General features: G+C 43.7%; 1 protein-coding gene across 1 annotated transcript; it reads left to right on the top strand.

Annotated features, from left to right (window-relative positions):
- Positions 1-2,754: 2,754 nt before the first annotated feature.
- Positions 2,755-8,487, top strand: AARD (alanine and arginine rich domain containing protein). Its single transcript, XM_061123573.1, has 2 exons — positions 2,755-3,109; positions 6,959-8,487. Exons 1-2 carry the CDS (start codon positions 2,792-2,794, stop codon positions 7,100-7,102), a joined length of 462 nt encoding a protein of 153 aa, XP_060979556.1. The 5' UTR covers positions 2,755-2,791; the 3' UTR covers positions 7,103-8,487.
- Positions 8,488-16,035: the final 7,548 nt, after the last annotated feature.

Raw genomic sequence — 16,035 nt, 5'->3', positions numbered from 1 at the left:
ACACCCAACTTTAGATGACTATAGTTCTGGCTGACATTTGACTGCAACGTCACGAAAGTCCCAGATCATTATCTAAGCTGTTCCCAAATTCTTGCCCATGGAAACCATGAGACATGATGTTTATTGTTGTTGTTATCCACTATATTTTAGGATAATTTGTTATGCAGCAATGAATAACTAATCCATCTCTTAACTCAAATGTCTCTGCATGCTATATTCACTCTGATTTATCAATGCTTTAATTCACCTTATTTGTATAAAAAAATACTGTAAAATTCAACATTAAAATGCACCAAAATGCACCACAGCTGAAAAATATCTATCTATGGAGAAAATTATTAATTTGTGGTAAAACTATCCTTCTAAAACACCATTTTGTCTTAGTGGTTTACTTTCACAGCTTGAACACTCTAAGCGGTATATAATGAGATATTAAATAAATATTGCTGATGAATAAATGAATGAATTTGTTCCTTCAGGTTTTAAGCTTCTAGAGGACAAAAACTGTGCCTTATTCCCTTTTTTATCCCATATGAAACAATGCTTAACTGAACATGCTCCATTCACTGTTTGTTGAATTAAATCAAACTTAGCTGAAATCCTTGTTGAAGAAAATGATCTAGAAGCAGAAGGGGAAAATCATGGCAGAAAACTAATTTTAAACATTTATACTGCACATTGACAAGTGCTGGTTTTTAAGCCTCATCACCTATCACATACATGCAACAAAAGCCACACAAAAATAAAGAAACCCCTAAATTTCTAAATTTATATTCAGTTGGTTCATAGTAGACCATATGAATGTTCATAATTTCCACCAAGAGAACACGTCTTCAAACATTTCTAGAGAATCTTGATAGAATATACAATGATAGATATATGGCTGTTCAGGTTGTAAACTACTGAAAGGTGTTGAAATTGGCCGATTATCCGCAGAAGCAGTAACCTGCATTCCACTTTATTCAATTATAGCCTTAATCCATTTCTGTAGAGTTGAATTTTATGAGCAGAGGGAATCTGCACATTCAGTCATGCAACATGTAAACTGAGCAATGTCTTTCCTCTTTCGGAAGTAGTGTGTAGCCAAGGTGTGTCTCAGTGGCTTAGAATACAAGCTAGACTTTTTCGGGTCAAATCCCAGCCCTACCACTTACCAGTTTGGTGATCTTTGCCTTACTAAGTCAATTCAGTCGTGTCTGACTCCTTGCGACCCTACGGACCACAGCCCAGGCTTCTCTGTCCATGGGGTTCTCCAGGCAAGAATACTGGAGTGGTTCTCAGTGGCCTCCTCCAGGGAATCTTCCCGACTCGGGGATGGAAAACATGTCTCATATCTGCATTGGCAGGCAGGTTCTTTACCACTAGTACCACCTGGGAAGACTTACCACTTAACAACTGCCTTAGTTTTCTCACCTGTGAAACAGAGAAACTGACAGCACCTTTCTCACAGGGTTACTGTGAAGATAAAATGGGTTAATCTATGAAAAGGGCCTGACACACAGTAAATACTAATAGCAATTAGCTCTTACTGCCCTCAATGCCAATCACGAACTTGGAACAGTTTGTGGGAATTGTGGGTAATCTGTAAATCTTTATTAAACAAATGATTAATTCTGAGAGTACTACATAGATATTTCTGCCCTTTGTGTGTGTGTGTGTGGGGAGGTATTTGCATTCTATGATCACATAAAACTTTTAATTGTTTATTCCTTTTTAGAAATTCATTAGACCCTAAAGAGGCAGCTGATTATGTTCATTGATAAAAGATATACAAGTAATATTGGCACATGATTACACTGAATTGGGATTTAGAAAATAACACTTTGGAGTAAAGGACTTTGCCATTGTTCAGTCGCTCAGCTGTATCCAATTCTTTCCGACCCCATGGACGGCATCACTCCAGGCTTACTTTTCATTTTAATCCCTTCATAATGTGAAAGTGGCAGAATGGTCTTAAGTATAGAAGAGAACATGGTGTTTCAGAAACTAAGTGTCTCCTACACTGTTGGGCTTGTGGAAACAAGTGTGTGTGTACTCAGTTGTGTCCGACTCTTTGTGACCCCACGGCCTGCAGCCTGCTAGGGTCCTGTGTCCCTGAAATTTTCCAGGCAAGAATACTGGAATGGGTTGCCATTTCCTACTCCAGGGGATCTTCCCGACCCAGGGATCGAACCTGCCTCTCCTGCACTGGCAGGGGTTCTTTACCAGCTGAGCCACCAGGGAAGCCTTGTGGGTTCCCACAAGCCTAGAATTGTGGAAAGATTATTCTAACTTGCAAATAGGGCCAAGCTTCTCCCACTAGACTGTCTTAGCGATGTCTGGGATGGCTAAGGGGTCTAATTAAACTTTATATCCTCAGCACCTGCCACAATGCTTGGCCGTCAGTAGAAAGCCAGAGAAAAATATTTTAAAGGGCTTCTGAAATATTAAACAATCAAGGCAACCCGGGTCTCAAATGTTGCAGCCGGACCTCTCTTCCACCTACCTGGATGGACTCAGTCTCTCCTTGGAATGACACTCAAGGAGCGAGAAAAAGGGATCCAGTGGAAAACTCTTCCCGGAGTCATGGGAACTCCTTTCTTCGTTTGTTGCTAAGGAGGAAAGACAGACAGACGTGAGGCTGTAGGAGTGGAGCGCCTCCGAGTAGCAAGCGATAGCCCCGTCCCACTTGGCAGGGGTCCCGCGGGTTCCACGAGTTTCCCCGCCCCCGCCTTCACCCGCCCTAATTCTCACACTTGGAAAGAAACCCTTAGCCATACAAGCCCTGGAGCCTGGAGCCGGCACCTCCGAGATGGGCCTAGAGGACTCCGGCCGCCGCAGAGAGGGGACCTCCCGGGGGCCCCACAGCATCCTCCACGCGGCCGGGCTCCGGTCCTCCGCCCTGCGTCCCTCACGAGGCTTCCTCGAAGGCGGCAGAGGCGTGGACGGCCCGGAGGAGGCCCAGGCCGCCGGTCCGCGGCTGGAAGAGCTCAAGCGGCGGCTGGTGCGCGCCTTCCAGCGGGCGGTGCTGCGCGGCAGCTCCAGGCGTTTGCGGGAAGAGGCGGCGGCGCGGGAGGCGCAGAGCCGGGCGCGCGTGGAGAGCGCCCTGGCCGGGCTGCGCGCCGAGCTGGTGAGCGTGCCCGCGGCGGGCTCTCGGGGCCACCTCGCCTTGGTCCTCGCCCGGGGCCCTCGGCTGTAGGCCGCACACGTGCCCCACCGAGGACTGGGGAGGCCGAGGGCAGCTTTTCCCGGGGAGACGGTGAGGTCGTGCAGCGCGGGCGAGCTGGGTCCCCCGACGGCGCTGATGCTACTGCCTCCTAGGCAGCATCGGGAGGGAACCGGCCCTGCAGAGCCGAGGTGCTGGCTGTCTCCGGCGAGGACTGAGTCTACTGGTGACACACCTAAGTCCCCCGTAACCACTCCTCCTCAGCTTGTTCTCTCTTTTTTCCCTACCAAATAGAAAGTTCCCTCTAGGGCACTTGCAGTATATGCGCATAAATGGGGCTGGGGCGGAAATTTCAAAGAAATAAACTCAGGGGATGGGTGGAGCGAGTCCATTAGCAAATGTTTCTTTTATTCTGCAAGTTTTACTATTACCTTTCTCCTTGGTAAGAATTCAAAAAACAGGAAATAGTAATAAGGAATTTTGTAAAATTGTAGCTCTTTAACATTAGGCAGGAGAACTGTAGGTAAATAGTTTAGTTACTGTTTTGTAATTTAAACCATTTTCGAGTTAGGCAAAATTTGAAATAAGAGCAATTTAAGCTTTAAAATGGTGCTACCTATGATTATGCGTGGGAATTCCTGGTGGTTCAGCGGTAAAGAATACAGCTGCAATGCAAGAGACACGGTTCAATCCCTGGGTCGGGAAAATCCCCTGGTGATGGGAATGGCAACCCACTCCAGTGTTCTTGCCTGAGAAATCCCATAGACGGAGGAGCCTGGTAGGCTGCACAGTCCATGGGGTCCCAAGAGTTGGGCACGACTTAGCGACTAAACCACCATCACCCTGAATATGCATAGTGGAGATTTGTAAAGTTATACTCTCTTGCACTGCATACTAATAAAATAGTAAGTACTACGTACTTTAGAACTGATTCAACCATCAGTTAATTGTCTGAACCTTAAACGTTTACCTTGTTTCTGTCTTTAAGAAGGGCAAGAAGGTAGTACATTTAGTTTTCATTTAATTTTACCTGTGTTAACAATTTGAATCTGACAAAGAATGTATTAATTTTGACCCAGCCATATCAAAGAAACATGATTTTCTTCCGACACCTGAGCAGTGGGTGGGTGAGACCCCTTATTAGAAGAGATGGCCTGGAGGGGTGTGCTGTGGGTCAGGATGCCAACGGGATGGCTGAGCCACCTCTCTGCTGCTGACCTGGGGTGTCACCCCCTCACACCTCAGTTGACTGATGTTTAAATCAGGTGAAGAAAGTATATTCAAGAAGCTCCGAGACACTTGAACTTTAGCATTCTAACTAGTCACTCCACCAGAAGGAGTTTTAAGCAAGTAATGTACCAGGATGGGGAGAAAGTAGAGAATAAAATTTCAAACAGGTGAGGGTTCACAGCCCAGCATTAATATTTACAATCTCTGCTGTTATTGTTCCTGTTGCCTTAGAAATGCTAATTAGCAAGTTTAGGTTTCATCTGTAAAATGGAGATAATAAACCCATAGGATGGCTGTATTATGTGAGATAATGTTACATGAAGTGCCTAGAATATTGACACTATTGAGTGGCTTTTATTGTTTTTTGGTTGTGCCCCCCAAATGGCAGATACATAGGTATGAAAGATCAAGGGTTTTGCTGGAAAGAGGCAGAGATTGTCACACAGATGCTGTGTTCCTGAGACACAGACCATAGTCATTGTCTTGGCCAGCCATTTCACCATTGTATGTGACCAGTCATGAAGAAGAAGCAAAAGAGAGTGGATCCTTAACACTATCACCACTAGAACAAGTCATTTCTGATAATGGTCTCTTAGCCAGATTTCTGTAGGAATTGACACCCATCCATACGTGTATATCCACAGCTCATTTGTTAAGGTGGTATTTGTGTAAGCAACAATGATGAACAGGTTCAGTTAATTTACAGACATGTTGCTATTTTTGTTTTCATTTATTTTCATGTTGCTATTTTTGAGATGTCATTTATGCTATTACTTGTTGTTTGAATTGGTCTTCTAAAAGGGATGTGTTGAGTTCTGGGAGTCTGTGAGTGAATTTCACGGGTTCTATATACTTCACATTGTATGCCAAGCTTTGTGTACACATAAAATGCACATCTTTCCCCAGAGTGAGTTAATTGCTTTCATTAGATCCTCAATAGGATCCATGAGGAGAGAAAATTAAGGAACCACTGGTGTTCAGACTTCCTAAAGAATTATGAGTTACATGTACTATTAAAAAAAAAAGCAACTTAGATGGTAAGCCATTATCAATAATTTAACTGATTCTTGGCATGAAAGTACAGGATGGGTATTCATCCATTCATCCATTTATTCATTCCTTCACTCTGTTTTTTAACAAATACACAGAGAACCCAACATGTTGTGTGTGCAGGCAGTGTACCCGTAGTTAAGGATACAATTAAGGATAGGAACAGACTTTGTGCTCAAAATCACCAGTTTAGTGTAGGCTGTGTGCTAGGAGAGGGACTTGTACAGAATGCTCTGGAGGCACAGATAAGGTGAGACAGAGAGGGCTTCTAAGAAGAGCTGGCATTTGGCTGGGGTCAACAGCAAGTGGGAGGCAAGAGGCAGAGAGGGCAGAAGATGTGGCTCAGTATGACGTGTTTATTCCAGGACAGGCAAGATTTCTGACCAGCTGCCCGGGGGGTGGCTGTGTGTGTGAGTGGAGGGGGCCAGCAAATAAAGCTGGAAGAGCAGGGCAGGTTTATAGGGCCTCTGTGCCACTGGAGAACTGACGCTTCCTGTAGGCAAGGTGTAGGGGCTTCTTGTGCTGTTGGTTGTGTTGTTACTGGTTGTTTCCTGGTTGTTCATTTACTTCATTCTGCAAATTCTTGCATTAGAGAAATGGTTTCAAGTGCTGAAGAATGAAAAATATGTCAGAGGAAAACTGAAAGAAATTATATCCAATGATTTTATTTTGCAAATTACAAGGGGACCACCCATGTTTGCTTTTTACCAATGGAATGTCCTGGGTCACCCTTGGGTGGTCTTTGATGGGGAGTTGATGCGGGGTTTTCAGCAGAGAGAACAGGGTTCTCCTGAACTGCATTAAACAAGACCCTAACTGAAGAAATATGCAGAGTTGGTTACTAGTTTTCAACTATAATGCAAAGATTATGCTGGACTGCCTCTTAGGTACACTGCCCGAAAGATCTATTCTTTCTTTTTAATACTCAAGGACCTTCACAAACTCCCATTGGAGGGAGGTTATATAAACCTTGCTCTACAACAGATTTCACTCTAGAGTGAAAATTATTAGATTCTATAAGTACACATAACTGTACATGTGCCCCTAAGGGGTCATTAAATGTTTTGCTCAACAGGGAGACCGTTTAAAATCCTAAGAACTTGAAATGACAAGTAATCAAGTAAATGGGCCCAGGTTCTGAAAGCTCAGGTGGCCCTGGGCAGTTATCATGGAGCTCAGAAAGCTCATAAAGATAAGTGATTTCCTCGCAGATCACATGCCATTGCTTGGAAACAGCCTTCCAAGGACAGGAATTTTTCAAATGGATAGCTCTGTGCATCAGCTGTTTTTGTTTTCATTGCAAGGCCATTTTGAAAGCTATTTGTATATCTGGATTTTACCTTGTCATATAGAAAGTCAGTTTTATAGTCAGGCCAAATAGTCAGAACTGGAGAATAAGATGAGAAATACATCTTTCTTGATGTCTTGTTTTCCTTTCCTACAAAATCCTTATATTTTTCCTGTGCAGAGAGCAGGTTCATTTGATCCATACCTCAGGCTAATAAAAACCCTTATTCTTTTTCTAACTTTCAGCTGGAAATGCGTTTCCAGAATCGTCAGCTGGCCAGAACTCTGCTGGATTTAAACATGAAAATGCAACAACTGAAAAAGGAGGATGAAATGGAAACTGCATCAGAATCGCAAAGCTCTGAAGATAATGCTCAGAATCTGGAATGAGTACATGCACAGATGAAGGTTTGAAACCTAGGAATAATGCAGACAATGCCAAAACAGTTCTAACAGTAACGTGATGGATGCTTAGCATAAGATTTTAGGGGCAATTTTTAGACCAAAATCTTCTAGGCCATGGGGAAGTGCCAGTGCTATGAGAGGGGAGAGAGAAAATGGTATGTTGACAAGTTTGAAAGTTATGTATTGTTTTGTGTGGGACATAGAGGTAAAAGAATGTACTGAGACTTACTTGTTGGTCCAGTGGTTAAGAATCTGCCTGCCAATGCTTGTTTGATCCCTGGTCCTAGAAGATTGCACATGCTGTGGGGCAACTAAGCCCCAAGCTGCAACTATTGAGCCACATACCGCAGCTACTGAAACCTGCGCGCTCTGAGCCCCTGCTCCGCAATAAGAGAAGCTGCCGCAATGAGAGAAGCCGCCGCAATAAAAGCCGCCACAATAAGAAGCCCGAGTGCCACAACTTGCTGTCTGACAGCCACTCGCCTCCAGTAGAGAAAGCCCGCATAATAATGAAGATCCAGCACAGCCAAAATAAATAAACTGTAAAAGAAGAATGTATGGAAGAATGTCTTAGTGCCAATTTCCAGCATTTTCTCTTGTGCTACCTTAATTTTCTGATCATACCCGAACTTTCAACAGTCTGTTCGTTTTTGTTCTACTTGATTATTCTTCATTTGTCTGCCCAGTCAGCTGTTCAGTAGTCTTCCCTCTGCACCCTACCCCACCCCCGTTTTTGGAAGAATTACTTCTGCCTCGATTCCAACCATACCCTTCAGGTAGAGTCTGCCATTAAGGGTGACTCACCACCTTGGATATAGTCATGCAAATTAAGGCAGTTTGGTCAGATTGTTCTTGGGAGCTTTTGGACTAGAACTAAGGGAGCAGATGAGTCTTAGAAGGTGATGATGGAAAAGCTGTGGGACAGAGGGGCTTGGAAGCTGCTGGCAGCTACCAAGTGAGAAGGTGTGAGCTCTTTGCAGAAGATTGAAACAGCACCCCTGAGAGAGAACTGCTTTTCCTTGGCTCTGGGGTCCAGCTGTTTAAATCCCCAGTCCTGGCTGTCATTAGGATACATGAAAATTCTCTAGTAGCCTTCTATTACAATGTCCTTTTGCCAAATCAACTGAGTTGGAGTTTTACGACTTGTATGCCAAAGATTCCTAACTAACACAATTCTTTTGTTATTAAGCTTTCAGGAGTTAAAGGGCTCCTGTTGAATTAGAATAGCTACCTTTACCTTAAACGTGCTGCCTCTGGATGCAAAAAATAAAGTTAATTTTAAAAATAGTTGCCATAGTCATAATAATCATCTGTAAAAATGAATTTATAAAACAGGTCATTTGCACATTTAATTAACAATAAAAATTAGTTCTGGAAGAAAACGCAGAACAGAATGAATGTGGTCTTTCTCTTAAATACAAGTTTTATGTGTGAGAGGATTTGAGGATTTTCTGAACAAATTTTAGTTTGTCCTTAACTTTTTTGGGTTACTATTAATGAAACTCCAATACTTTGGCCACCAGATGTGAAGAGCTGACTCATTTGAAAAGACCCTGATGCTGGGAAAGATTGAGAGCAGGAAGAGAAGGGGGTGACAGAGGATGAGATGGTTGGATGGCATCGCTGATTCAATGGACATGGGTTTTGGTCAACTCTGGTAGTCGGTGATGGACAGGGAGGCCTGGCGTGCTGCAGTTCATGGGGTTGTAAAGAGTCGGACATGACTGAGCGACTGAACTGAACTGAATGAATTCTTTAAATTCTTTGGTACTTAATTTCTTCTCTCTGTGAAACTGAGGTACCACTAGGGCTTAGCTTCCAGGACATTGTCAATGAGCTGTCAGCAATATCCTGAGACCTAGTCCCTGGATTTCTTGAGATATTCTGCATATGTGCTCCTGCCTGCCAAATATACAGGCTGATTTCTTAAATTGTATTTGTAAAACAGATTTCTTATATGTTTCTTCATCAAAGTTATAGAAATTCTGAAGAAAGAGGCAGTGGAATTCCTTATGATCTGTTCTTCAAAAGAGACTAATCAGATATTGGAGCAGTCATTCTAAAGTACATTTTACAATTTAACATTTTTAAATTCTTGAGATTTTGTGTTTAGCAGATATTCAAGATGCTTTACTTTATAAGTGCAATTCCTTACAGAATGCAGAGAAACTGACATTAGTTAGATTTCATGTGAATGATTTGATTACACTAAATGTGCTCTGTTGGGAATCAAAAGAAACTTAAAAAGAGAACTTCTGAAAATGGAAGCATTGTTTTTCACATTGTCAGATAAAAAGTCCACAATTTATTGTAAAGTTCTTGGTCACCAGTTTTTTGTCCTATCTTTCAGTGATAAACTTTGGATCACCATATCTTTCAGGAATGACAGATGGAGAAACAGAAAAAGAAACTCTTTGTTTCAAAAGTCTCTTATTTTTTGAAGCCCTCATTAGAGGAGGTGGCTTGTGATATTAGCTGACACAGAGAGATACAGTGAGAACTTGATACATGGGACAACTATTGCTATTAAATGTTTTCCCTTGGTTTCCCTTCATGAAGTGAATTCTGCTCTCATACCATATCCCTCCCCTTTTTTTTTTTTTTTTTTTTAAGTAGCAGAAGCCAGATTGTGTTCATATATAGATATATTTTTGCAATTGCATTCAGCTGTTTATTGTTTGCTGAATTCTGGTTCTGTTTGCTGCACACAGACAACAGGGACTCTTTTCTATAGGACATGGGAATGCACTTCCATGGCTACACTTCCCCACTTTTCAGAGCGTTTAAATAAGTGAGAGCAACTGTGTGGCATTTTAAAGAAATACGAGGTGGAAGGGACCAAACTACTGCCAGCTGGAGGGAAAAATTAGAAAATAATTATGCCTAAATGATGCATCAGGGAAGCAGTAACTGGGTAAGTCAAAGTACATAAGATGTTCATCCCAGTAGTGGATAGAGAATGCCAAAGACGAGAACTGAAAAAACAGTTTAGTGAGGAAAATAGGGTATTAAGGTTTTCCAAAATGCTGATTTCTCATAGCTTTAATTACAGGGGGAACCATGTTAGTTGGGAACAGGCTTTCACTCTATGGTACCTGGTCAGGACCTACCAGTGAAGAGGTGCCGAATTAATGATGACACTTAGGAACTTTGCACAGGTTGTTAGGCATTAAATCCCTTTACGGGTGGCCTGGATGAATCCACATTTTGGTTGCTTGCCAGACTGCTTCTGCTATTATAACAGGTGCTTCTGGAGCACCAGCCTGGGCAGAGTCTGATGTGGGTAAACCTGGGATGGCTGAGCCTGCACCAGTGTTAACTGCAAGAATGCCGTCTCCTCTGGTCCCTGCCCTTGCAGGGTGCTGGGCCATCAGGCAACCATTAGTTCGGTATATTCACCACTGTTATCACTGCCAGAGTCCCTCCCAGCCCTGAGCCTGGCACGGGGCCCTCTGGTGCCAGGTGCTTCCTCTCGTTCATTGTCACCACCTCTCCTGCCTCTTTGGCTGTGTCATTAACAAGGGTTATGGAAGGATTAGAAATATGGGTAGGTTTCAGGTTGAACCTATGCCACTCTGCTTACCTCTGCGTCTGGCAGCCTCTTGTCTCACCTGGACCAGGTGCTGTAACTCAGAGATGGGCACGTACCTCTCACAGCAGCCCGAGCCAGGTACCGCTTCTCAGAGGGCCATGCACCATCAGTGCTTCTGGGTCCTGCCTCTGATGAATGCTGGGGCTTACAAATTTCTACCTCTTCCTTAAAGAACCACACTGCTTCCATCCTTCTGTGCTGGGACCAGTGCAGGAGGGACCCTTGGGATGTAATGATAATGAAGCCAGCAATGTCACGGGCCATCCTCTTCTGTGCCCAGTGTTGTTCCAGAAATGGAACAGTATGTATTAGCTTATTTAACCCCACGATGATTGGTATGCACGTGGACCATGATTCTGAAGTCATCTGGCCTTGGTAGTTAGCCCTGGCTCTGTCACTTGCCAGCTTTATAACCTAAACTGCTTTTAATCTCTTTAGATCTGTCGAAAGAAGCTAGTCAAAATGGGTTGTTTTTGTTTAGTGGCCAAGTCGTGCCTGTTCTTTGCAACTCCATGGACTGTAGCCCACCAGGCTCCTCTGTCCATGGGATTTCCCAGTTAAGAGTACTGGAGTGGGATGCTATTTCCTTCTTCAGGGTATCTTCCTGACTCAGGGATCAAACCCATGTCTCCTGCATTGACAGGCAAGTTCTTTACTGCTGAGCCCCTGAAGCCCCAAGTCAAAATAGTATCTGTCTTATTTAAAACCTGAGGAGCTCAAGTTAAAGAACTTTGAAGCAGGTTTGGGAGACAGAGTGAGTGGTGAAGGCTCTTCCACTTCCTGCATTTCTTTCTTTTACATCTTCAGTTCTACATGATCGTACTGCACTTTTAGACTCAGACCTTTCCTGTGCCTCTTTCTTCGTCATGTCTTCACTGTGACTCTCTAACGTTTTGCCGTCTGCTTTCTGTTGTGATGTTGCCTCTTCTGCTAGTTGGTAAATTGATTTACCAAACTTGAGAGGAGGCACCAGGGAGAGGTCACCAGTAACTGCTACTTACCAACCCCTGAATCTACCTGGCACACAGTGCCATGTGCATTTAAAACTCAGTCATCCCAGCAACACTGTGAGGTTGGAACTATTGCTTTTCCCGTTTTATCGAGGAGGAGATGAGTATCAAGGAGGCTAAGTGAGTGGAACTGTCAAGATTCTGGTCCAGGGCTGGGTGTAGTGTGGTTTTTGAGACCCTCCCAAGGGCTTCCCTTGTGACTCAGCTGGTAAAGAATCCGCCTGCAATGTGGGAGACCTGGGTTTGATCCCTGGGTTGGGAAGATCCCCTGGAGAAGGGAAAGGCTACCCACTCCATTATTCTGGCCTGGAGAATTCCATGGACTGTATAGTCCATGGGGTCACAAAGAGTTGGACATGACTGAGCAACTTTCACTTTCAAGGTAGTGAGGGAGACCCAGACACAAGTGGATAAATTTGAAACTGTAGCAAAAAGTGAGGTGCTAGGCATATTTTCTGCAAGGGTCAGACAAGATTTCCTTGAGGACATGCTCTTAAGTTCTTTCTGTTTCACCTGGAAAAAAGCCCTCATTCTGCGCCTTACATTCTATATAAACAAGCTAGGTGATCCAAACACACTACTCCACTCTATTTGGGCCTCATTTTACTCATTGGAGGATTTCCCGGTGGCTCAGATGGTAAAGAATCTGCTTGCAATGCAGGAGACCTGGGTTCGATCCCTGGGTTGGGAAGATCCCCTGGAGAAGGGAAAGGCTACCCAGTCCAGTGTTCTGGCCTGGAGAATTCCATGGACTGTATAGTCCATGGGGTCACAAAGAGTTGGACATGACTGAGCAACTTTCACTTTCAAGGTAGTGAGGGAGACCCAGACACAAGTGGATAAATTTGAAACTGTAGCAAAAAGTGAGGTGCTAGGCATATTTTCTGCAAGGGTCAGACAAGATTTCCTTGAGGACATGCTCTTAAGTTCTTTCTGTTTCACCTGGAAAAAAGCCCTCATTCTGCGCCTTACATTCTATATAAACAAGCTAGGTGATCCAAACACACTACTCCACTCTATTTGGGCCTCATTTTACTCATTGGAGGATTTCCCGGTGGCTCAGATGGTAAAGAATCTGCTTGCAATGCAGGAGACCTGGGTTCGATCCCTGGGTTGGGAAGATCCCCTGGAGAAGGGAAAGGCTACCCAGTCCAGTGTTCTGGCCTGGAGAATTCCATGGACAGAGGAGCCTGGTGGGTTACAGCCCATGGGGTTGCAAAGAGTCAGACATGACTGAGTGACTTGCACTTTACTCACTGGAAAATGAGAGGAAGACTGGAGTGGTCTCTAAAGCATTTTTCTAACTTGGAGAGTCTATTCCAATGCTGCCTGCTTGTACCTGGACCCTCCATCACCTCTGACTCACCCACACTTCCTGACACCTGTGGTTGGGGTGGGCGAGGGGGAGGCGAGCTGCTGGCTGTTAATCACTGGCCCTGGGCTGTGAGTTGTACTCTCCTGGTCCTTGACCCCGTCACGCCCTGGCTGTGGCAGCCTTGATGACAACGGGAAGCAATTTCTGTCACTCTCAGATACCTCTCTGCTCTTCTCACTCACACTGTGACTGCAGTCAGGGGAAAATGTCACATTTGCACTTCACAAGGAGACAAGCATTGCTCAGACCTTTTATGTGTTAGATTTTGGAAGCAGCCTGGCAGATTGCCTGCTGAGGGGGACGCCGCAGGCTGAGAGCAGTGTAATATGTAGCTAGGAGTGCAGTCTCTGGAGTCCGGTGACAGAGGTGGAAATCTTGGCTTCTTCAATGCCTCCCTGTGTTCTTACTGCTGACGTTCAGTTTGCTGCTTCTCTGTAAAGTGATAATAGTCACACCTACCCACCCGATGGACTTGTGGCGAGCTCATGGATTAAGGTATGTGAAGTGTTTAGAATGCTCTCAAGTAGTGTTTATTATTTTAACAGCCCACCTAACAAACATCCTGCTCATCCTTCTTGTCTATTGGAAGTGTCCAATTCCAAGAGAGACTGAGAAGGACAGTTTTCACTTTCCCCAGATCTTCTGGGAGCTCAAGATGGCTATGAAATCCAGTTTTGTACAATAAGACATAAAGGGAATTTGCAGGGGTTTTTATGAGAACCGGGCTTCCCTTGTGGCTCAGCTGGTAAAGAATCCGCCTGCAATGCGGGAGACCTGGGTTCAATCCGTGGGTTGGAAAGATCCCCTGGAGAAGGGAAGGACTACCCACTCCAGTATTCTGGCCTAGAGAATTCCACGGTCTGTATAGTCCATGGAGTCACAAAGAGTCAGACATGACCGAGCGACTTTCACTTTCACTTTCTGAGAACCATTTTCTCTCCCTCCAAAAGGAGGAATAGGAATCAGCTCTCTTTCTCCTTATGTCCTTCTTGCTGAGGAACACTGTCGCACAAGATGGGAAAGCTTGCACCTGCTGCAGGGACCCTGTGACCAAGGTAGGAGGTACCTGGACTCTTTGAGGATGGGGAGACAGCAAGATGAAGAGAAGCAATGTCGCTGATGCCACCAGTGAGGTCCTGAGCCAGCCCTGAGACTGCCTACCTGTGGCTAGTCTTGATCTCTAATAGAAGAGCAACATGGATAAAACTGAATTATTCATCACTTTTATTTAAGTATTTAGTTCCATGAACACAATGAAAGATCACTAACTGACACGCTTGGATCCCAACAACATCCTGGGATGAAGATTCAGGATGATGTATTATCTGACTGCAACCTTAGATGTCGGAAGCTACATGCAAAGGACTCCAGAAACATCATTTAGTTGCTTAAATGCCTGTAATGAGGACCTACCTTAATGCAACAGGAGACCAGTCAAAGCACATCAGAGCAAAATGTGTCCGAGACAGACCCTCTCCCTAATGCTGTGGAGGCTCTGGAATTCCGCAGTAAATGTTCTAATGAAAATATTTCCACATGTTCACACTTGTTAAGGGAAAGACAACAGGTCCAAAATGGAGTCACTTATGCTAAGCCCCATGCCATCAAGCTGAGACTTAACTCAATTACAGTTTAGGGCCTCTGAGAAATGGAAGCTTAAGCCAGTCAACCAGTAATCATGTGATCAGCACTAATCAGGTAATTTGTCTGATAGAACCCTGCCATCCCCTAAAAGAAAGTGACCCTGCAATAACCAACCCACTTTTTTTTTTTTGACCTAATATAACTTCCTTGTTTCTACTCCCTTTTGGCTTATAAGAGTCTTTCATTTTGTTGAGCTCCTATCTGCAAGGTTGGATGCTGTCTGCTTCAAATCGATTTTTTCCTCAAATAAACTCTTAAAATTTTTTAACATGTCTCAGTTTATCTTTTAACACACTCTGTCAAGGATACCCAAATGCCTATGGAACCTACCACCTATCTGAGTCTGTCAGAGAAGTAATTTTATTTTTTAGCAATTGAAATAAATTGGAATGAAATAACTTCCTAAAGTGTTTGAAGAGTAAACTGGCAGCAAAATATAGTAAACTGTTCATCAGCTTTAAATTTTTATTTCAGGGAAGTTTAGAAAACTGTCCAAAAAATAAAAACCAGCCAAAATCGAGTCTATACAAAAATTGCTTCTGAACTGGTATTAAGGGTGCTCCTCTCTCTAAACTTCTAAAGGATTCATTCAGGAATTGCCATGCAAAAAAATTCCTCAAGATTTCGAGGTGAGATTGTCAGGTTACTGAGAGCACAACCCATGACTTGATGGTTTATTGTTTACCCTGAACCCTACAGCTTACTGAGTTCTTTATGGTGTATAATTTACCACTTGTCATAGCCAAATGTTTATTAAACCCACAATAACTTTCTGGGGCTATGTTGCTTGAGGCTGTTGAAATTTGAGGGGCAGCAAGAAAGCTGTTTGACTTTTGTTTGACTTTGGGAATATCACCCTCTTCCTGCTTCCCAAGATGTCACTCTCCCTAAGTGGTCAGTATTACCTCCAGGAGGAAGTACCATTTTGTGAGTCAGAAAATACAGCTATGGGAGCCAGCTCTGAGTTGAACCTACTGTGTGATATCTGGTGAACTGTTGATGTCTCTGGGCTTCAATTTCCTCATTTATAAAGTCAGAGGTTGAACTCAAAATGATCTTTAAGATTCCTGGGGTTAAGCATATTGTCTCCAACTGATGCTTTTGGAATCACCCTTGGAAATCATGCTTTCACCAGTTCCCTGGCGCGGATTATTTTAGGTGGTGATTTGGAAACACTGACCTTTAGAGTATCTGTAGTGAACAATTAAAGAAGAGAATAGGGAAAAAAAGGAAAAATACAAAATTTAAATTCTTTGCCCTTTATAATTTGGCCTTAAGTTCAATTGACAGGCATGAA

The sequence above is a fragment of the Dama dama genome, chromosome 21 (assembly GCF_033118175.1).
Source record: "Dama dama isolate Ldn47 chromosome 21, ASM3311817v1, whole genome shotgun sequence".
Lineage (NCBI taxonomy): Eukaryota > Metazoa > Chordata > Mammalia > Artiodactyla > Cervidae > Dama > Dama dama.
Note: the sequence above shows the minus strand (reverse complement) of the source record. Positions and strands in the feature narration are given on the sequence as shown.